We start from the raw sequence: 22,821 nt of genomic DNA on the forward strand, positions 1-22,821 counted from the left end.
GTTTCAAATGGGAAATATATTGTTTCACATTACCATGTACAATAATTAGCCAAAAGTTAAACAATTATTATTATTAAGAAAAATATCTTTAGTCAGAAACTTAAACCTTACATGAACATACAGTAAAGCCAAATTAGGTTTTGCAGTCACAAAAAGGAATTAGTAGCAAATAACGTATTTATAAGGTTGCAAGACATAAAAAACATTGTCAAGAAGTTGAACCTTGCTGCCTGCCTAAAATGGAAAGATTTTATTCCTAAAAAAGTACACTACTTTTTCTCTAATTTCTTTGGTTTTCAGTCCATAGATGATTGGATTTAATGTTGGAGGGAAAATTAAAGTTGACATTCCAATGAATCTCCTTAAATGTGGTGACATATCTTTGATCCTGTATGATATGATAGTAAAAAGACCAAGACACTCCAAAAGGAGGAAAACGGTCAAATGTGTAGCACAGGTCTGCAGAGCTCTGGCTTTTGTGTCGATTCTCTTGGATCTGAAGCATGCAACAAGGATCTGGAGATATGTGTACAAAATTGTCCCATTAGCCAACAGTTGTGTAAGAGCGAGTATAAAGAGCCCATAAATATTATTGATGGTTGTGTCGGCACAGACCAGAGTAAGCAGAGAGGGGTTATCACAGTAGGGGTTGTGCAATACAGATCGACAGTGGGGTAAACGCAAAAGCAGACCAAAAAGGACAGTTATCAAAACTAGTGAACTCATCCACACAAATGTGATTATTCTCATAATGTGAGCATTCGTCATAACTGTGTTGTATTTCAAAGGGCAACATATGGCAATATATCTATCATATGCCATTGCAGTCAGACTGAAAATTGTACCTATTGCATAGATGTGGATAAAGAAAGCTTGGACAACACAAGCCGAGTATTGCATTGTCCTGTTGTTTGTGAGTATGTCCTTAATGACCAGAGGGAAGAAAGCTGTGGATCCTATGAGATCGCTGATGTTGAGGTTCAGCAATATTAGATACATGGGCTGATGCAGAGATTTGCTCAGTACAATGGTTAGGATTAGAAGAAGGTTGCAGAAAAGTATGATCATGTAGCTCAGAGTTGCAAAAAGAAATGCAGGAAAGATGTATTCAGAGGAGATATTTAAGCGTTCTCGCACCAAAACATCGGATGTATTGTAGTGGATGTTCATTTTGATGCTCTTCCTGCCTAGAAAATGAAAAACCCTTCATTGTTAATAATGTCATTATTGTTAGTAGCATAACAACTATGTACACATTAACGATTTAGCCCGAACATGTGAGAATGAATAACACAAGAAATTCATACAGAGATAATGTTGTAAAAGTCATATTTTAGCAAATTCAATAACTTACCAAATGATATGTCCACGCAACTTCACTCCTCTATGGGCTCAGATACATTTAGTTAATCATGACACATTACCAAATACTGTGCATAAATAACAAATTATAGTGATTTGGATTTACAGCTTTGCACCAACACTTTAGAACCAAAATAGACAGAGAGGAGACAAACCAAACATTCATTCAGTCTCTGAACAAATGAGAAACATGTAGTGAGCACTATACTAGCAGTGACCAACTGGTAAGATCTTCAGAAGGATTAGCATCTTTATAGGAGTGATTTGCTTCTGAACAGAAGACAGTTCCCTGGAGTATGATTCACCATCAATTTATTGTTGCATTGTTATGGCAATGACTTAAGGACTGGCTCACATGGGGCTTTGGAAGAATAATACATGTATTTGTTGATGAACCACACATTTACATAAACTAAATAAAAAAGTGTTTACAGAAGAACTTTCTGTAAAAAAAAAAACATAATTTAATTGGATTGTAGAATATAAGTTCTTTCAATACTTTAAGTTACACAGTTTCCAACCTAGTGTGGTAAAGGCATCATCCTTACAGTCATGTTAAAGAAAAGCTGACCTTGCAGAACAACACAGTGTGGCTTTTTTGATTGGCCAGACAGCTGGACAAAGAGGCCTATAAGGGGCAAGGTTGCACAAATATATAGGGACTTTGACCACTCTTCCATTGTAAGACATAGCTGAACATGAGATTAAAATGTTTTCTGTAACAATGAAAAATATGTTGCCACATGTTATATAGGTTGCCACGAAGACAAACGTTTTAAGGAGGAGTTTTAAACTCCAGATGTAACATTCAGATTAGGGAAAGGCGATCGGACGACTATATTGGACATATCAAGTAGGTTGTCTGCAGATATTCTCCGAGTTATTTTGCTAATGGATGGATGGCTCCGAACAGCCAGTGAAAGCTGCTGCTCAGCAGGCAGATAGAGAGACTGCCGGGAGAGACAGCATGTAAACCTGGCCCATTTTTTTATCCACCTCTGTACAATAAGCATTTATTTTGATATTAGGTTGGATATTCGACAAACATCAACTCCAAATCAAGTGGCCTTTTCTTCCTTAGTTTCATAGACTGCTAGCTGTCCGAGGATGGTGAGCTACAAGGTTTCACATAGGGACCACCAATACCTTGTTCAAATGACACAAATGTTATTTATAGTACCTACTTGCTAACTTGCACATATAAGTGAAAATTAAGTGAACAAAAATATAATTATTTCTTAGTGGCACAAGTGGCACTCTGGACTTATCAGACACACCTATTTGTATTGGATTTGAGTGCTTTGTCTACTTTATATGAATGTTGTCATAAAAGGGTATATAGGATTTACACAACCATATTGCATTGTTTCAATTGTTTCTAGTTTCATCTGTTTGCTTTGTTGTTTTAACAATTACTTTTTGTTAAATCAATTCATCAAAGTCATCAAAAATGTGTGCCACATTTATAAAAATGTATAATCATTTTATTTTGCGTCATTTTCACAAATATGGGAAGGTTAGCGCAGAGATATTGAATATCCAACCTCAAAAAACTTCACTGTGGTTTTGTTCAAACAGATAGACCTTCTCAAGGCAGCTATGAGGTCTTTTGTTTGGGTCAACTTTGAATAAAGTGTGTTTTATGATGCTGATATACAGGCCATCTCCAGTTTTATTTTTTTCTTTTTTTCTTTCATTGATCCAAACCTATTTAAAACAAACATATAATCTTTTTCTTTTTTTTATCAAAAAACCTTTGTATTTTTGCATACATTACATTATTTTTCATATATTTATGTGTCTTGAATCTGCCAAAATGAGGATAGATTTAAAATGTCTAAAGAAATGTATATATTAAAAAAGGCATTAACTCTTTTGGATATCTAGTCCTGGATGACTGATGATAACAATGCACCATCAATATCATAATATTCAGTGATGTGATTTGTGTTCTCTTTCCTGAAGAATGAATGTGAGAAACACCACTGATTTTCTACAAAAAAAGACTCTAAGACTGCAGAACACAAAAGAGGATTTCAAATAACAGAGTAGCTCATTGAGGTACATCGTATTTATTCATTACATTAACTTGTGATTAATTTGCTATGAGTGCTAACATTTGCAGATCTGAATCTATTTAAAAAAACTATCATCATATTTAACACAATGACATTTGGCAGGACATTATTTTTATATTGCAAAAACACAGGGGTTTCATATAGAAAAAAATATTGTTTTATTCTTCTTATTAGTAGTTCATCTCACAGTCTAAATCACACACGTGTTATTGAGTCAGTCTTGAGATAGCACATGATGAACACATTTAGTACTAAATAAATGTCACACAAAACGTTCACAAATAGAGGAACATATTTATTTATGCATTTCAATATATTTTCACTCCATGTATATAGTCAGTTGCAAGTGCATCCCAGCAATGAGAAACTTCTGTCTTTGTAACTGTAACTTTTATTTTAATATATTTCATTGTCAATAATATGTGATTCAGTACATTGTGCACAGTCTATGTTGCTATCATTTGTATGTGCAGTGTCAACCTTAGGATGACAACAAATACATTGATAAAACTTGCCAAGATTTGTGTGCTCGTCAAAACATTTGAAATGTATTATATCTAAAATCATTATAACACAATTACATTTAAAATAATCTTTGTAAATAAAACAATTTGGAAACATGGCATAAGGTACAGTAGTCAAAGGTGAGAGAGTTCCAGTAGCAGCTCGGTTTCTCTGCAGTTAGCTTTTTACTCTCAGCAATAGTTGTTTATACTCACATTTGCAAAACATGGACAGAAGAGTGAAAACCAAAAATGGTGGGCAAATATTTGCATCAGATAATCTTAGTGTTTCTAATGTTCAAAGATGCATTGATGTATACAATAATTCACTCCATTGTATCCTTTCATATGTGATTTAGTACATGTGCACAAAGTATATCGTTTTGTCCTTTCCTCCACATTTTAGTAAGTATACAGTGTGGACCTTAGAATGACAAAAGACCTGTTGATTTGTACTTGTGCTAATAAAGACAAGCTTACACATATACAGTATAGAGAAATATACAGGGTATTCATTAAACACAAAGATGTGTGTGGCTTCAGCCTCCATTTCAGCTCCTTTTTTCTGTTCAGCTTTGATTCATATCTATCTCTTAGTTATATCTGTCTTTCTGTTCATTATCTTGCATTTGCACTCTTCCCGCTTTGGACTGGAAACTGATGCACAGCAAAGTCCCTCAGAATACAAAAAGGGTTATCTTACAAATCTTATCTTACAATGTTTTGTAACGCCTATTGTTAACTTTCATTCCCTTCCCCAGAAACAGTCATCAATCATTCTCCATTCAGCCCACTTTTCCTATCCATACAAACAGTAGCAGCCTACGTAAAGCCCAATATAATGGTAATAAAACAAAAGTAATTATTTTATTTTATTAACAGATTTCGGAGCCCTTCAAAACTCTATAACAGATAACTTTGGACAACGTAGATTTGTTTTCAATGTGCAATTACCTTTTACAAGTTGAATGTGCTATCTAACCTATTAGGTATGTCTTTATGATGTATAATATTAATACATCTTATAAACTTTAAAGGATGCTCACAATGTAGTTTTGTTTAGGGTGAGGGTTAACATTGTAGTTAAGGCTGTATGTCTAAAATCTACAGCCTTAGTCTAAAATATCACCAGAAACAAGAATGTTTTACAATTGTCAAGCTGTAATATAAATGTATATTATTTGGACATATTTGATCATTTAATTTACAGCCTCGTGCAGGCATTATTTTAATGGACAATATATTCAGTTTCTGCTTAGTTGTCCAATTATGTAGAAAAATTGACTTTGGTTGTTTGTGATGTACAAATATTGCCAAGACAAAGACACATGTACACGAAGACACACTGCATACATAGCCACGAAAAGGGCAGCATGCGTGACAAAAGATAAGCTTATGACAACAATACAAACAAGTTTATAAAGTAAGCAGCAATCTTTATTAAAATAATGGTTAATGTAATTGATAGTTGATCCAAACCTATATATATATATTTGATCAATGTGCTAGAATATAAAATATAAAGATTTCGATCTACAGTATGTAGTTTAAATTATATCTGGAGTCACAAAGTACATCATTTCTGGAACACATTATCTTCCAATTCTTATAAGTAATTGCTATTTTAAGTTAACTCATAATATAGTCTTCAATGAAATACCTGGCTTTGCAAGACATAAAAAACATTGTCAAGAAGTTGAACCTTGCTGCCTGCCTAAGATGGAAAGATTTTTTTCCTAAAAAAGTACACTACTTTTTCTCTAATTTCTTTGGTTTTCAGTCCATAGATGATTGGATTTAATGTTGGAGGGAAAATTAAAGTTGACATTCCAATGAATCTCCTTAAATGTGGTGACATATCTTTGATCCTGTATGATATGATAGTAAAAAGACCAAGACACTCCAAAAGGAGGAAAACGGTCAAATGTGTAGCACAGGTCTGCAGAGCTCTGGCTTTTGTGTCGATTCTCTTGGATCTGAAGCATGCAACAAGGATCTGGAGATATGTGTACAAAATTGTCCCATTAGCCAACAGTTGTGTAAGAGCGACTGTAAAGAGCCCATAAATATTATTGATGGTTGTGTCGGCACAGACCAGAGTAAGCAGAGAGGGGTTATCACAGTAGGGGTTGTGCAATACAGATCGACAGTGGGGTAAACGCAAAAGCAGACCAAAAAGGACAGTTATCAAAACTAGTGAACTCATCCACACAAATGTGATTATTCCCATAATGTGAGCATTCGTCATAACTGTGTTGTATTTCAAAGGGCAACATATGGCAATATATCTATCATATGCCATTGCAGTCAGACTGAAAATTGTACCTGCTGCATAGATGTGGATAAAGAAAGCTTGGACAACACAAGCCGAGTATTGCATTGTCCTGTTGTTTGTGAGTATGTCCTTAATGACCAGAGGGAAGAAAGCTGTGGATCCTATGAGATCGCTGATGTTGAGGTTCAGCAATATTAGATACATGGGCTGATGCAGAGATTTGCTCAGTACAATGGTTAGGATTAGAAGAAGGTTGCAGAAAAGTATGATCATGTAGCTCAGAGATGCAAAAAGAAATGCAGGAAAGACGTATTCAGAGGAGATATTTAAGCGTTCTAGCACCAAAACATCGGATGTATTGTAGTGGATGTTCATTTTGATGCTCTTCCTGCCTAGAAAATGAAAAAGCCTTCATTGTTAATAATATCATTATTGTTAGTAGCATAACAACTATGTACACATTAACGATTTAGCCCGAACATGTGAGAATGAATAACACAAGAAATTCATACAGAGATAATGTTGTAAAAGTCATATTTTAGCAAATTCAATAACTTACCAAATGATATGTCCACGCAACTTCACTCCTCTATGGGCTCAGATACATTTAGTTAATCATGACACATTACCAAATACTGTGCATAAATAACAAGTTATAGTGATTTGGATTTACAGCTTTGCACCAACACTTTAGAACCAAAATAGACAGAGAGGAGACAAACCAAACATTCATTCAGTCTCTGAACAAATGAGAAACATGTAGTGAGCACTATACTAGCAGTGACCAACTGGTAAGATCTTCAGAAGGATTAGCATCTTTATAGGAGTGATTTGCTTCTGAACAGAAGACAGTTCCCTGGAGTATGATTCACCATCAATTTATTGTTGCATTGTTATGGCAATGACTTAAGGACTGGCTCACATGGGGCTTTGGAAGAATAATACATGTATTTGTTGATGAACCACCATCCACACATTAACATAAACTAAATAAAAAAGTGTTTACAGAAGAACTTTCTGTTAAAAAAAAAAAACATAATTTAATTGGATTGTAGAATATAAATTATTTGAATACTTTAAGTTACACAGTTTCCAACCTAGTGTGGTAAAGGCATCATCCTTACAGTCATGTTAAAAAAAAGCTGACCTTGCAGAACAACACAGTGTGGCTTTTTTGATTGGCCAGACAGCTGGACAAAGAGGCCTATAAGGGGCAAGGTAGCACAAATATATAGGGACTTAGACCACTCTTCCATTGTAAGACATAGCTGAACATGAGATTAAAATGTTTTCTGTAACAATGAAAAATATGTTGCCACATGTTATATAGGTTGCCACGAAGACAAACGTTTTAAGGAGGAGTTTTAAACTCCAGATGTAACATTCAGATTAGGGCAAGGCGATCGGACGACTATATTGGACATATCAAGTAGGTTGTCTGCAGATATTCTCCGATTTATTTTGCTAATAGATGGATGGCTCCGAACAGCCAGTGAAAGCTGCTGCTCAGCAGGCAGATAGAGAGACTGCCGGGAGAGACAGCATGTAAACCTGGCCCATTTGTATATCCACCTCTGTACAATAAGCATTTATTTAATCAATTCATCAAAGTCATCAAAAATGTGTGCCACATTTATAAAAATGTATAATCGTTTTATTTTGCGTCATTTTCACAAATATGGGAAGGTTAGCGCAGCGATATTGAATATCCAACCTCAAAAAACTTCACTGTGGTTTTGTTCAAACAGATAGACCTTCTCAAGGCAGCTATGAGGTCTTTTGTTTGGGTCAACTTTGAATAAAGTGTGTTTTATGATGCTGATATACAGGCCATCTCCCGTTTTATTTTTTTATTTTTTTATTCCATTGATCCAAACCTATTTAAAACAAATATATAATCTTTTTCTTTTTTTTATCAAAAAACCTTTGTATTTTTGCATACATTACATTATTTTTCATATATTTATGTGTCTTGAATCTGCCAAAATGAGGATAGATTTAAAATGTCTAAAGAAATGTATATATTAAAAAAGGCATTAACTCTTTTGGATATCTAGTTCTGGATGACTGATGATAACAATGCACCATCAATATCATAATATTCAGTGATGTGATTTGTGTTCTCTTTCCTGAAGAATGAATGTGAGAAACACCACTGATTTTCTACAAAAAAAGACTCTAAGACTGCAGAACACAAAAGAGGATTTCAAATAACAGAGTAGCTCATTGAGGTACATCGTATTTATTCATTACATTAACTTGTGATTAATTTGCTATGAGTGCTAACATTTGCAGATCTGAATCTATTTAAAAAAACTATCATCATATTTAACACAATGACATTTGGCAGGACATTATTTTTATATTGCAAAAACACAGGGGTTTCATATAGAAAAAAATATTGTTTTATTCTTCTTATTAGTAGTTCATCTCACAGTCTAAATTGCACACGTGTTATTGAGTCAGTCTTGAGATAGCACATGATGAACACATTTAGTACTAAATAAATGTCACACAAAACGTTCACAAATAGAGGAACATATTTATTTATGCATTTCAATATATTTTCACTCCATGTATATAGTCAGTTGCAAGTGCATCCCAGCAATGAGAAACTTCTGTCTTTGTAACTGTAACTTTTATTTTAATATATTTCATTGTCAAGATCTCAAGAATATGTGATTCAGTACATTGTGCACAGTCTATGTTGCTGTCATTTGTATGTGCAGTGTCAACCTTAGGATGACAAAAAATACATTGATAAAACTGCAAATTGCCAAGATTTGTGTGCTCGTCAAAAAATGTGAAATGTATTATATCTAAAATCCTTATAACACAATTACATTTAAAATAATCTTTGTAAATAAAACAATTTGGAAACATGGCATAAGGTACAGTAGTCAAAGGTGAGAGAGTTAGCAGCTCGGTTTCTCTGCAGTTAGCTTTTTACTCTCAGCAATAGTTGTTTATACTCAAATTTGCAAAACATGGACAGAAGAGTGAAAACCAAAAATGGTGGGCAAATATTTGCATCAGATAATCTTAGTGTTTCTAATGTTCAAAGATGCATTGATGTATACAATAATTCACTCCATTGTATCCTTTCATATGTGATTTAGTACATGTGCACAAAGTATATCGTTTTGTCCTTTCCTTCACATTTTAGTAAGTACAGTGTGGACCTTAGAATGACAAAAGACCTGTTGATTTGTACTTGTGCTAATAAAGACAAGCTTACATATATATAGTATAGAGAAATATACAGGGTATTCATTAAACACAAAGATGTGTGTGGCTTCAGCCTCCATTTCAGCTCCTTTTTTCTGTTCAGCTTTGATATCTATCTCTTAGTTATATCTGTCTTTCTGTTCATTATCTTGCATTTGCACTCTTCCCGCTTTGGACTGGAAACTGATGCACAGCAAAGTCCCTCAGAATACAAAAAGGGTTATCTTACAAATCTTATCTTACAATGTTTTGTAACGCCTATTGTTAACTTTCATTCCCTTCCCCAGAAACAGTCATCAATCATTCTCCATTCAGCCCACTTTTCCTATCCATACAAACAGTAGCAGCCTACGTAAAGCCCAATATAATGGTAATAAAACAAAAGTAATTATTTTATTTTATTAACAGATTTCGGAGCGCTTCAAAACTCGATAACAGATAACTTTGGACAACGTAGATTTGTTTTCAATGTGCAATTACCTTTTACAAGTTGAATGTGCTATCTAACCTATTAGGTATGTCTTTATGATGTATAATATTAATACATCTTATAAACTTTAAAGGATGCTCACAATGTAGTTTTGTTTAGGGCGAGGGTTAACATTGTAGTTAAGGCTGTATGTCTAAAATCTACAGCCTTAGTCTAAAATATCACCAGAAACAAGAATGTTTTACAATTGTCAAGCTGTAATATAAATGTATATTATTTGGACATATTTGATCATTTAATTTACAGCCTCGTGCAGGCATTATTTTAATGGACAATATATTCAGTTTCTGCTTAGTTGTCCAATTATGTAGAAAAATTGACTTTAGTTGTTTGTGATGTACAAATATTGCCAAGACAAAGACACATGTACACAAAGACACACTGCATATATAGCCACGAAAAGGGCAGCATGCGTGACAAAAGATAAGCTTATGACAACAATACAAACAAGTTTATAAAGTAAGCAGCAATCTTTATTAAAATAATGGTTGATGTAATTGATAGTTGATCCAAACCTATATATATATATTTGATCAATGTGCTAAAATATAAAATATAAAGATTTCGATCTATGTAGTTCAAATTATATCTGGAGTCACAAAGTACATCATTTCTGGAACACATTATCTTCCAATTCTTATAAGTAATTGCTATTTTAAGTTAACTCATAATATAGTCTTCAATGAAATACCTGGCTCCTTAAAAGCTCTACTGTATGTATATGTTGAGTGCTGCAGTAAATGCTGACCTTTAAATAGACAAGAGGGCAGCAAAATCTCACAAAATGTAAAAGATCCATACGGGGCTGAACCAATACACAGTAGCTATGGCTAGGGTTTTGTGTACTTATGGCGCCCTCTGCTGTATTTGTATTGTGAATACACACAGTAACATGAATACATGTGTTCCAAGAAACTGAGAAGGCTTGATTGGGATAATTAGACATTTCTTAACATTTTAATAAAATCTAAAGAATCTTGTCTTCAGTTTACCTCCTTAATATTTACAGTTTAACAAATTAGTACATTTATTTACATTGTCAAAGCAAACTCGGAGACACTTAATTTACAAATTTGCCTTTTACAATTACGTTTATATGCAAAAACAGCAGTGGTGTGTCACAGTATTCCTCAAGTAACAAATCCTGGTGACTTTACAAAAATTGTATTGGGGGAGAATGTCCTGGAGCAGAAAACATGACAAGGTCATAAAGGTTATTTACATTTTATTAACAGTAAAATAATAATGCAATAATTAATTATACGTTCCAAATGGGACATGTATTGTATCACATTACCATGTACAATAATTAGGCCACGGTTAAACTATTTAAATTATCTTTTGTCAGAAACTTAAACCTTAGAGGAACATAAAGCCAAATTAGGTTTTGCAGTCACAAAAAGGAATTAGTAGCAAATAACGTATTTATAAGTTTGCAAGACATAAAAAACATTGTCAAGAAGTTGAACCTTGCTGCCTGCCTAAGATGGAAAGATTTTTTTCCTAAAAAAGTACACTACTTTTTCTCTAATTTCTTTGGTTTTCAGTCCATAGATGATTGGATTTAATGTTGGAGGGAAAATTAAAGTTGACATTCCAATGAATCTCCTTAAATGTGGTGACATATCTTTGATCCTGTATGATATGATAGTAAAAAGACCAAGACACTCCAAAAGGAGGAAAACTGTCAAATGTGTAGCACAGGTCTGCAGAGCTCTGGCTTTTGTGTCGGTTCTCTTGGATCTGAAGCATGCAACAAGGATCTGGAGATATGTGTACAAAATTGTCCCATTAGCCAACAGTTGTGTAAGAGCGACTGTAAAGAGCCCATAAATATTATTGATGGTTGTGTCGGCACAGACCAGAGTAAGCAGAGAGGGGTTATCACAGTAGGGGTTGTGCAATACAGATCGACAGTGGGGTAAACGCAAAAGCAGACCAAAAAGGACAGTTATCAAAACTAGTGAACTCATCCACACAAATGTGATTATTCTCATAATGTGAGCATTCGTCATAACTGTGTTGTATTTCAAAGGGCAACATATGGCAATATATCTATCATATGCCATTGCAGTCAGACTGAAAATTGTACCTATTGCATAGATGTGGATAAAGAAAGCTTGGACAACACAAGCCGAGTATTGCATTGTCCTGTTGTTTGTGAGTATGTCCTTAATGACCAGAGGGAAGAAAGCTGTGGATCCTATGAGATCGCTGATGTTGAGGTTCAGCAATATTAGATACATGGGCTGATGCAGAGATTTGCTCAGTACAATGGTTAGGATTAGAAGAAGGTTGCAGAAAAGTATGATCATGTAGCTCAGAGTTGCAAAAAGAAATGCAGGAAAGACGTATTCAGAGGAGATATTTAAGCGTTCTAGCACCAAAATATCGGATGTATTGTAGTGGATGTTCATTTTGATGCTCTTCCTGCCTAGAAAATGAAAAAGCCTTCATTATTAATAATGTCATTATTGTTAGTAGCATAACAACTATGTACACATTAACGATTTAGCCCGAACATGTGAGAATGAATAACACAAGAAATGCATACAGAGATAATGTTGTAAAAGTCATATTTTAGCAAATTCAATAACTTACCAAATGATATGTCCACGCAACTTCACTCCTCTATGGGCTCAGATACATTTAGTTAATCATGACACATTACCAAATACTGTGCATAAATAACAAGTTATAGTGATTTGGATTTACAGCTTTGCACCAACACTTTAGAACCAAAATAAACAGAGAGGAGACAAACCGAACATTCCTTCAGTCTCTGAACAAATAAGAAACATGTAGTGAGCACTATACTAGCAGTGACCAACTGGTAAGATCTTCAGAAGGATTAGCATCTTTATAGGAGTGATTTGCTTCTGAACAGAAGACAGTTCCCTGGAGTATGATTCACCATCAATTTATTGTTGCATTGTTATGGCAATGACTTAAGGACTGGCTCACATGGGGCTTTGGAAGAATAATAAATGTATTTGTTGATGAACCACCATCCACACATTAACATAAACTAAATAAAAAAGTGTTTACAGAAAAACTTTCTGTTAAAAAAAAAAAAACATAATTTAATTGGATTGTAGAATATAAGTTATTTGAATACTTTAAGTTACACAGTTTCCAACCTAGTGTGGTAAAGGCATCATCCTTACTGTTATGTTAAAAAAAGCTGACCTTGCAGAACAACACAGTGTGGCTTTTTTGATTGGCCAGACAGCTGGACAAAGAGGGGCAATGTAGCACAAATATATAGGGACTTAGACCACTCTTCCATTGTAAGACATAGCTGAACATGAGATTAAAATGTTTGCTAGACCTTATCAAGGCAGCTATGAGGTATTTTGTTTGGGTCAACTTTGAATAAAGTGTGTTTTATGATGCTGATATACAGGCCATCTCCCGTTTTCTTTTTTTCTTTTTTTCTTCCATTGATCCAAACCTATATTTAAAACAAACATATAATCTTTTTCTTTTTTTTTATCAAAAAACGTTTGTATTTTTGCATACATTACATTATTTTTCATATATTTATGTGTCTTGAATCTGCCAAAAGGAGGATAGATTTAAAATGTCTAAAGAAATGTATATATTAAAAAAGGCATTAACTCTTTTGGATATCTAGTTCTGGATGACTGATGATAACAATGCACCATCAATATCATAATATTCAGTGATGTGATTTGTGTTCTCTTTCCTGAAGAATGAATGTGAGAAACACCACTGATTTTCTACAAAAAAAGACTCTAAGACTGCAGAACACAAAAGAGGATTTCACATAACTGAGTAGCTCATTGGGGTACATCGTATTTATTCATTACATTAACTTGTGATTAATTTGCTATGAGGGCTAACATTTGCAGATCTGAATCTATTTAAAAAAACTATCATCATATTTAACACAATGACATTTGACAGGACATTATTTTTATATTGCAAAAACACAGGGGTTTCATATAGAAAAAAATATTCTTTTATTCTTCTTATTAGTAGTTCATCTCACAGTCTAAATCGCACATGTGTTATTGAGTCAGTCTTGAGATAGCACATGAAGAACACATTTAGTACTAAATAAATGTCACACAAAACGTTCACAAATAGAGGAACATATTTATTTATGCATTTCAATATATTTTCACTCCATGTATATAGTCAGGTGCAAGTGCATCACAGCAATGAGAAACTTCTGTCTTTGTAACTGTAACTTTTATTTTAATATATTTCATTGTCAAGATCTCAATATGTGATTCAGTACATTGTGCACAGTCTATGTTGCTGTCATTTGTATGTGCAGTGTCAACCTTAGGATGACAAAAAATACATTGATAAAACTGCAAATTGCCAAGATTTGTGTGCTCGTCAAAAAATGTGAAATGTATTATATCTGAAATCCTTATAACACAATTACATTTAAAATAATCTTTGTAAATAAAACAATTTGGAAACATGGCATAAGGTACAGTAGTCAAAGGTGAGAGAGTTAGCAGCTCGGTTTCTCTGCAGTTAGCTTTTTACTCTCAGCAATAGTTGTTTATACTCACATTTGCAAAACATGGACAGAAGAGTGAAAACCAAAAATGGTGGGCAAATATTTGCATCAGATAATCTTAGTGTTTCTAATGTTCAAAGATGCATTGATGTATACAATAATTCACTCCATTATATCCTTTCATATGTGATTTAGTACATGTGCACAAAGTATATCGTTTTGTCCTTTCCTTCACATTTTTAGTAAGTACAGTGTGGACCTTAGAATGACAAAAGACCTGTTGATTTGTACTTGTGCTAATAAAGACAAGCTTACACATATATAGTATAGAGAAATATACAGGGTATTCATTAAACACAAAGATGTGTGTGGCGTATGCACAGTACAGTAAAACATGGCATATTGTTGTTAAGTGAAACTCTCTGAGGCTTCATTTGAAGTGGATTCTGAAATCAGTATTCATTTAGGCGGTGTATAGAAAACTATGCGACTGTTCAATGAGAATAATTCCTCTTATGCAGAATATACACAATCTGGTTAAAACTTGGTTGAAAAAATATTTCTTCTCAGGAACATTAGTATGTTCTCCTTGAGTTCTGTTATTTTCAGTCCATATATAATTGGGTCCAATAAAGGGGGAAATATTAAAACGGACATACCAAGAAGTCTTCTAATACTTGGGGATGCACCTTCAATGCGATGAGCAATGAGTGTAAAGGCAGTATTAATCTGTAAGATTAGGAAAACAACTAAATGTGTACCACATGTTTGAATGGCTTTTCTCCTAGCATCCATGTTATTATTATTCATGACACATGTGCGCAAGATCTGTGCGTATGTGTATGCTATCACTAACAGTGGTCCGCCCATAAGCACAACTATAGTTGCCAATCCATAGTAATTGTTCAGCATGGTGTCCTCACAGACCAGTTTAGTTAATGATGGATTATTACAGTACAAATCCACTATGTCCGTCCTGCAAACTTGCATCCGAGCAACCAGAATAATCAACGTGACTATGAGCGAAATATTAAGGAACCATATAAAAATAATTATTCTAACTAAGTTTTGTGGGGTCATTATTGCATTATACCTCAAAGGACAACATATAGCAATATATCTGTCATATGCCATGGCACTCAAGATCAACAAGTTTCCTGTGCCATAAATATGAATCAGCAATGCCTGAATAACACATGCAGGGTGCGAGATCTGTCTGTTCTGTGTCACCATGCTGAAAAGAAGGTGAGGAAACAAAGCTGTGGCACCCACAATGTCACTAATAGGCAAGTTAATCAGCAGGATGAACATGGGCTTGTGCAGCTTTTTACTCACAGCAATAGTTGTTAATAACAACAAGTTACAAAAGACAATAATAAGATAGGTAAGAGTGCCAAATACAAACGCTGGATAGATGTGTGTAGTAGATAACCCTAATGGTACTAGCATTAGTAATTCCCTAGAAGATGTATTCGTATACATAATTATACTGTCTTTGTTATGTCCTCGCCTCACACATGGAACAAAATGTCTCTCTCAATAACCAAGCCAGCCGATGAAGGATCTTCCCCTGAAATAAATGTTTTATCAACAAACAATTTAGAATTTAGTGCTTTGCATGGTTAAAAATGTACATCTGGTGTCATACCTGTTACAGCTTGTTATCTTGCCCTCGACTGCACTGTGTTGGGGAGAGAAAGGAATAAGATTCTTTCTTTTATTGACTTGTATGCTACACCCATGAGGTTAGAAAGGATAATATGACGTGTTTGTAATTGAAGTGACCAAACTGACATCATGAGAAAAACATTTATCAGTTATTCACTAGCAAGAACCACGCCACAACAGTGTGATGTTTGTACGTTTATTGAAGTAACATGTGAAGGATATGAGGGGGGTGAAGAGGTGATCTGGGAGGACGAGCTATGGTCCGTGCAGTGGGAGACTCAGAGTGGGGGTTCCGTCTCCGGCATGAACTGCGTGGGCTGATTACGGTCCCCCAGACGATACCTGGAGTTTAATGTTAGTATACGCAGTATATAGATATGCACCGTTTAGATATAAATGGTGATGGGCGGAGGATGTTTATGGGTAGAAGGGTGAGGGAGGGTGGGTTGAAAGATGAGACAAGCGGTTGCCGGAAGCTTTTGCCGGATATAAATAGGGGTGGCCGTGGTTTGAGGCGGAGTTTTAGGCGTGGCCATGCTCCTGAACCTATGTTAACATTTTAACCTCATTTCACTAGCAAGAACCACGCCACAACAGTGTGATGTTTGTACGTTTATTGAAGTAACATGTGAAGGATATGAGGGGGGTGAAGAGGTGATATGGGAGGACGAGCTATGGTCCGTGCAGTGGGAGACTCAGAGTGGGGGTTCCGTCTCCGGCATGAACTGCGTGGGCTGATTACGGTCCCTCAAAAGAGTCGGATTAAAAGCAGCTGACTTAAGCGTGTGCATGTCAGACGTCGTTTAGATTGTTGCGGATGTAAGCGTGGTACGCTTGGGATGACGAGCGGCCGAGGGCCTAGGTGGTTGGATAAGAGATGCCTGGTCTAGCTGCTGTGGACGCTGCGCCGATGCGGGAGAAATGGCTCTAATTCTGAGAGTGCCCCCCAAAATGTGCGGGATGTTCTGAAAGTGTTTCTGGACCAGAAACATGTGGCTTGAAGATAACGTGTCTGGAACGAGTGACTACATCTTCACTTCTAAATCTGGCTAAACATTGAGAGAGAGAGACCGGAGCGTCTGCTCGCTGCGAGGGTCGGAGAGAGAGAGACCGGAGCGTCTGCTCGCTGCGAGGGTCGGAGAGAGAGAGACTGGAGCGTCTGCTCGCTGCGAGGGTCAGAGAGGGAGGGACCGGAGCGTCTGCTCACGGCGAGGGTCGGAGAGAGAGGGACCGGAGCGTCTGCTCGCTGCGAGGGTCAGAGGGCTTGCTGTGCCTGTTAACTGTTCTGGACTATGAGGAGATCTCTAGTCATCCTGAGAAGTCTACTGGATTCAGGTCTGTTCTGGACTATGTGGAGATCTCTAGTCATCCTGAGAAGTCTACTGGATTCAGTTCTGTTCTGGACTATGTGGAGATCTCTAGTCATCCTGAGAAGTCTACTGGATTCAGGTCTGTTCTGGACTATGTGGAGATCTCTAGTCATCCTGAGAAGTCTACTGGATTCAGGTCTGTTCTGGACTATGTGGAGATCTCTAGTCATCCTGAGAAGTCTACTGGATTCAGGTCTGTTCTGGACTATGTGGAGATCTCTAGTCATCCTGAGAAGTCTACTGGATTCAGGTCTGTTCTGGACTATGTGGAGATCTCTAGTCTGTTCTGGACTATGTGGAGATCTCTAGTCATCCTGAGAAGTATACTGGATTCAGGTCTGTTCTGGACTATGTGGAGATCTCTAGTCTGTTCTGGACTATGTGGAGATCTCTAGTCATCCTGAGAAGTCTACTGGATTCAGGTCTGTTCTGGACTATGTGGAGATCTCTAGTCTGTTCTGGACTATGTGGAGATCTCTAGTCACCCTGAGAAGTCTACTGGATTCAGGTCTGTTCTGGACTATGTGGAGATCTCTAGTCTGTTCTGGACTATGTGGAGATCTCTAGTCATCCTGAGAAGTCTACTGGATTCAGGTCTGTTCTGGACTATGTGGAGATCTCTAGTCATCCTGAGAAGTCTACTGGATTCAGGTCTGTTCTGGACTATGTGGAGATCTCTAGTCATCCTGAGAAGTCTACTGGATTCAGGTCTGTTCTGGACTATGTGGAGATCTCTAGTCATCCTGCGTCTGCTCACTGCCGCTGTTGCAGCTGTTGCAGCTGTTGCTGCTGTTGCCGCTGTTGCAGCTGTTGCAGCTGTTGCCGCTGTTGCAGCTGTTGCAGCTGTTGCCGCTGTTGCAGCTGTGGCAGCAAAAATCAATGCAGGTGTTGCCGCTGTTGCCGCTGTTGCTGCTGCTGCTGCTGTTGCCGCTGTGGCAGCAAAACACAATGCAGGTGTTGGGGAAGGGATGGGGAAGGGATGGGGAAGGGATGGGGTAGGGATGGGGTAGGGATGGGGGAAAAGATAGACCAGTTGGAAAGGAAGGTACTGGGTAAGAGTCGGCTGATAGGTTAGCATGTGGCATGGCCCCTGCCCCTTGGTTTACTGGGTGGGACGCTGTTGCTACGGGGTTAGCTGCTAACCTTGTTTGAACCGTGACGACGCGCAGCGTCTTTCTTTATCTTAACTGAGCATGCTAACGTCCGTGTACCTGGTTGCTACCAGGAGACACGTTTAACTGAACATGCTAACGTCCGTGTACCTGGTTGCTACCAGGAGACACGTTTAACTGAACATGCTAACGTCCGTGTACCTGGTTGCTACCAGGAGACACGTTTAACTGAACATGCTAACGTCCGTGTACCTGGTTGTTACCTGGAGACACGTTGAACTGAACATGCTAACGTCCGTGTACCTGGTTGCTACCAGGAGACACGTTTAACTGAACATGCTAACGTCCGTGTACCTGGTTGTTACCAGGAGACACGTTTAACTGAACATGCTAACGTCCGTGTACCTGGTTGTTACCTGGAGACACGTTTAACTGAACATGCTAACGTCCGTGTACCTGGTTGTTACCTGGAGACACGTTGAACTGAACATGCTAACGTCCGTGTACCTGGTTGCTACCAGGAGACACGTTTAACTGAACATGCTAACGTCCGTGTACCTGGTTGCTACCAGGAGACACGTTTAACTGAACATGCTAACGTCCGTGTACCTGGTTGCTACCAGGAGACACGTTTAACTGAACATGCTAACGTCCGTGTACCTGGTTGTTACCTGGAGACACGTTGAACTGAACATGCTAACGTCCGTGTACCTGGTTGCTACCAGGAGACACGTTTAACTGAACATGCTAACGTCCGTGTACCTGGTTGTTACCAGGAGACACGTTTAACTGAACATGCTAATGTCCGTGTACCTGGTTGTTACCTGGAGACACGTTTAACTGAACATGCTAACGTCCGTGTACCTGGTTGTTACCTGGAGACACGTTTAACTGAACATGCTAACGTCCGTGTACCTGGTTGTTACCTGGAGACACGTTGAACTGAACATGCTAACATCCGTGTACCTGGTTGCTACCAGGAGACACGTTTAACTGAACATGCTAATGTCTGTGTACCTGGTTGTTACCTGGAGACACGTTTAACTGAACATGCTAACGTCCGTGTACCTGGTTGTTACCTGGAGACACGTTTAACTGAACATGCTAACGTCCGTGTACCTGGTTGCTACCAGGAGACACGTTTAACTGAACATGCTAGCGTCCGTGTACCTGGTTGTTACCTGGAGACACGTTGAACTGAACATGCTAACATCCGTGTACCTGGTTGCTACCAGGAGACACGTTTAACTGAACATGCTAATGTCTGTGTACCTGGTTGTTACCTGGAGACACGTTTAACTGAACATGCTAACGTCCGTGTACCTGGTTGTTACCTGGAGACACGTTTAACTGAACATGCTAACGTCCGTGTACCTGGTTGCTACCAGGAGACACGTTTAACTGAACATGCTAGCGTCCGTGTACCTGGTTGTTACCAGGAGACACGTTTAACTGAACATGCTAATGTCCGTGTACCTGGTTGTTACCTGGAGACACGTTTAACTGAACATGCTAACGTCCGTGTACCTGGTTGTTACCTGGAGACACGTTGAACGGGATGGAGGGATGAAGGGATGTGTGTGCAGGGGGATTTTTGTGAAGCCTGTGAGCAGGCACAGAGGGCAATACAACCTGGCCCCCACCAGGGGGTGCTGGTGAGTCGGGCTGTGTCCGTGGAGGAGGACGGAGGCCTGTGACGTCACGACCCGTGGTGCGCGCGCGCGGTGGTTGACTCTGGAGCGGGAAGAGCTGTGCGTGTTGTTGTTCTTGCCGTTGTGCTGCTGTAGGCTTTATAGATGTTGAACAGTCTAGCCTTGTTGTCATTTCGGTGAAAGTGGATGCCGTTTTCCTTCAGGAAACGTTGGAGTTGCATGACTGTCCACCTCCGTAGTTCGGACTCCGTTTCGGAGCACGGCTCCGTCCGAGAGGCGTGTCGAGTGCGCCGCTGCGAGTGGCCGGGGGCTGCGAGTGAGGCAGGCTGCCGGTGGTGGGGAGATTGGAGCTGGCTGTACCTGTTGCGGCCCTGGCTGTTTGCCCTCGCTAGCGAAGTAGACGAAGCCTGGGACCTGTCTGGAGTTGGAGGTATCTCGTTGGGGGAGCTTGAGTGGGAGCGGTGGCGGCTGGTGTGTGGGACACTGATTGCCGAGCGCACGCAGCTCCGTTCGGATGCTTGGCTTAGATCCGTCTGCTGACCTGAGGATGGCGGGTAGCCGATGTCGAAGAGATCTTCATCTGACTCCGGCGAGTTGATCAGGATTTCGGGATCCATGGTGAGTAGCAATGTTCTTGTGGTAGCGTTTAGCTTGTATTGAACTGTGACGACGCGCAGCGTGAATCACAGTCTGCCTGTCAGTCTTTGAAAGATGAGACAAGCGGTTGCCGGAAGCTTTTGCCGGATATAAATAGGGGTGGCCGTGGTTTGAGGCGGAGTTTTAGGCGTGGCCATGCTCCTGAACCTATGTTAACATTTTAACCTCATTTGTAGTTATAAAATAGCCTTAAAAAGAACAACAACTTTAAATAGAATACTTATCTCTGTAACATTATTTATTGTGTCACTTCTTTAACCTCCTCTCCCATTGCGCTTATTTAAAAATAAATGTAGCCATAATATTACACTTATATTTTAATGCGTTTTTGCACAAAAATATAAAAATAAAAGATATGGTTTCAGGTCAGATAGGTGGCAGCTTGCATCAGATGTTTATAATGTTGTAAAAAACAGCATAAGAGATCACTTGTGAAAGTAATAGTAGAGTACAATACACTTGATGGATGCTGAATCTAACACAATTAAATGTTTAAACCGCTACCTTACTATATATTTTCCAGTTGGTTTGTTTTGTCACTTTTTGAGCCCACACACAATCAGATATGACATAATCACACTAGTTTTTTTTTTCTTTATTATTTCATTTCATGTAGCCCGCTTTTTATTAGATCAGGTTTAACCTATTGAGACCTGAGAACCAGAAACACTCAAGGCCTGCCAGACAAGCACAATGACATGTGTGTCGTATTAGAGGTGTGTCTCAGCTGATGGACATGTCTTATCTGTGTCCCCTGCAGCTGCCATCATGTCCTCAGTACAATACGGGAACAATTAATTTTGTAACTTTTTTTGTGGGTTATTTGGTACATACACAATGTTCACATCAATATAAAGTTTTTCTGAGATGATCCGGGGTCCTCACTTGAGTCCTTTAAACACAGTGAAAGCATATTGTGTTAGGTGATTTTGCCTTTCCAAACAATTCTTTGGTCTATTATATCTTTATAAACGTATTACCACTGGTACGTACTGTATTCTTTTTTTAACATTTTAATTTATATATCTGCTTTGGTTTAATGGCACTGAATTTCCCCAGTTCAAAATATTTAGCTGATTCTTAGTTTTGTAATAATCTGCTTTACTTAAAGGTGGGGTAGGTGATTTTGGAGAAAGTGCGCTAGAATTTGAAAATACACAGCTGGAAAAAATCTGCCACTTCCTTACAGAGCCCCTCCTCCAACACACACGAACGCGCACATGACCAATGAGGGCACGAGATAAGTTTGTGCACAGATGGAAGGCTGACAGGCAGGTAGGCCATCCAGTTATTTTAGCCGGGCCGGCTAAAATGATTGGTCGTGCTTTTTACAGTACTACGGCTTCCACAGATGAATTTTTTTTATGGATTTTTTGTCAAAGCACTTAAGATATTCATTGCTATCGGGATGTTAAGAGCATTCCATGGAATATAACAAAAAGTGTATCTCGAGCCGGTTTCTCAAACTTACCTACCCCACCTTTAACTTGAAGGGAAACAAAAAGGTTGATGCTATGATTTATGATTTAAGACAGTCATACAGTAATGAGGGACTTCTTTGATACTCAGTATGATGTTGTCTTTTTTTGAGGGGACAATATTCTAATGTTTTGGAGCACTTAGAATAAGGAGTTAAGAATTCAGATATGAAAAACATTACAAAATGATTTATAATATAGAATCCTTTAGATGTTTCTCGATTCAGGGTTACAATAGACACATTTCTTGAATTACCTGTAGCAGAGCCTTACTTTACTGTAAGATGTATTACACAACAGAATGATAAATCATGCAACAATTGTGATTCTTCCAGATGCAAAAAGTAGTTTGGACTGGCATAGTGAGTAAAACATTATATATACGGTACTACTTCTATTGAATAAACATTTTTACAAAATACTTTAAATAAAATGTATGCCGAATTA

General features: G+C 37.8%; 4 protein-coding genes across 4 annotated transcripts; all 4 read right to left on the minus strand.

Annotated features, from left to right (window-relative positions):
- Window positions 1-234: 234 nt before the first annotated feature.
- LOC117469005 (putative gustatory receptor clone PTE01) lies at window positions 235-1,170 on the minus strand. Its single transcript, XM_034113399.1, has one exon. The coding sequence runs from the start codon at window positions 1,168-1,170 to the stop codon at window positions 235-237; it is 936 nt and encodes a 311-aa protein (XP_033969290.1).
- Window positions 1,171-5,657: 4,487 nt separating this feature from the next.
- LOC117468733 (putative gustatory receptor clone PTE01) lies at window positions 5,658-6,593 on the minus strand. Its single transcript, XM_034112976.1, has one exon. It carries the CDS (start codon window positions 6,591-6,593, stop codon window positions 5,658-5,660), a length of 936 nt encoding a protein of 311 aa, XP_033968867.1.
- Window positions 6,594-9,757: 3,164 nt separating this feature from the next.
- On the minus strand, window positions 9,758-12,182 carry LOC117469006 (putative gustatory receptor clone PTE01). Its single transcript, XM_034113400.1, has 2 exons — window positions 11,462-12,182; window positions 9,758-9,807 (listed from the first exon to the last, which is right to left on the minus strand). Exons 1-2 carry the CDS (start codon window positions 12,180-12,182, stop codon window positions 9,758-9,760), a joined length of 771 nt encoding a protein of 256 aa, XP_033969291.1.
- Window positions 12,183-14,974: 2,792 nt separating this feature from the next.
- Window positions 14,975-15,919, minus strand: LOC117469007 (olfactory receptor 52B2-like). The gene has a single exon (XM_034113401.1). It carries the CDS (start codon window positions 15,917-15,919, stop codon window positions 14,975-14,977), a length of 945 nt encoding a protein of 314 aa, XP_033969292.1.
- Between the last annotated feature and the right edge of the window lie 6,902 nt (window positions 15,920-22,821).

The sequence above is a fragment of the Trematomus bernacchii genome, unplaced genomic scaffold (genome assembly GCF_902827165.1).
Source record: "Trematomus bernacchii unplaced genomic scaffold, fTreBer1.1, whole genome shotgun sequence".
NCBI classification, from domain to species: Eukaryota; Metazoa; Chordata; class Actinopteri; order Perciformes; family Nototheniidae; genus Trematomus; species Trematomus bernacchii.

Excerpts from the sequence above, each read along its gene's own strand:
- LOC117469005 (XM_034113399.1), bottom strand. The coding sequence starts at position 1,170 with ATGAACATCCACTACAATACATCCGATGTTTTGGTGCGAGAACGCTTA.
- LOC117468733 (XM_034112976.1), bottom strand. The coding sequence starts at position 6,593 with ATGAACATCCACTACAATACATCCGATGTTTTGGTGCTAGAACGCTTA.
- LOC117469006 (XM_034113400.1), bottom strand. The coding sequence starts at position 12,182 with ATGTATCTAATATTGCTGAACCTCAACATCAGCGATCTCATAGGATCC. Across the intron at positions 9,808-11,461 it reads GAAAACCAAAGAAATTAGAG|GGGCTTTACGTAGGCTGCTA; the intron begins AAAAAGTAGTGT and ends TACCATTATATT.
- LOC117469007 (XM_034113401.1), bottom strand. The coding sequence starts at position 15,919 with ATGTATACGAATACATCTTCTAGGGAATTACTAATGCTAGTACCATTA.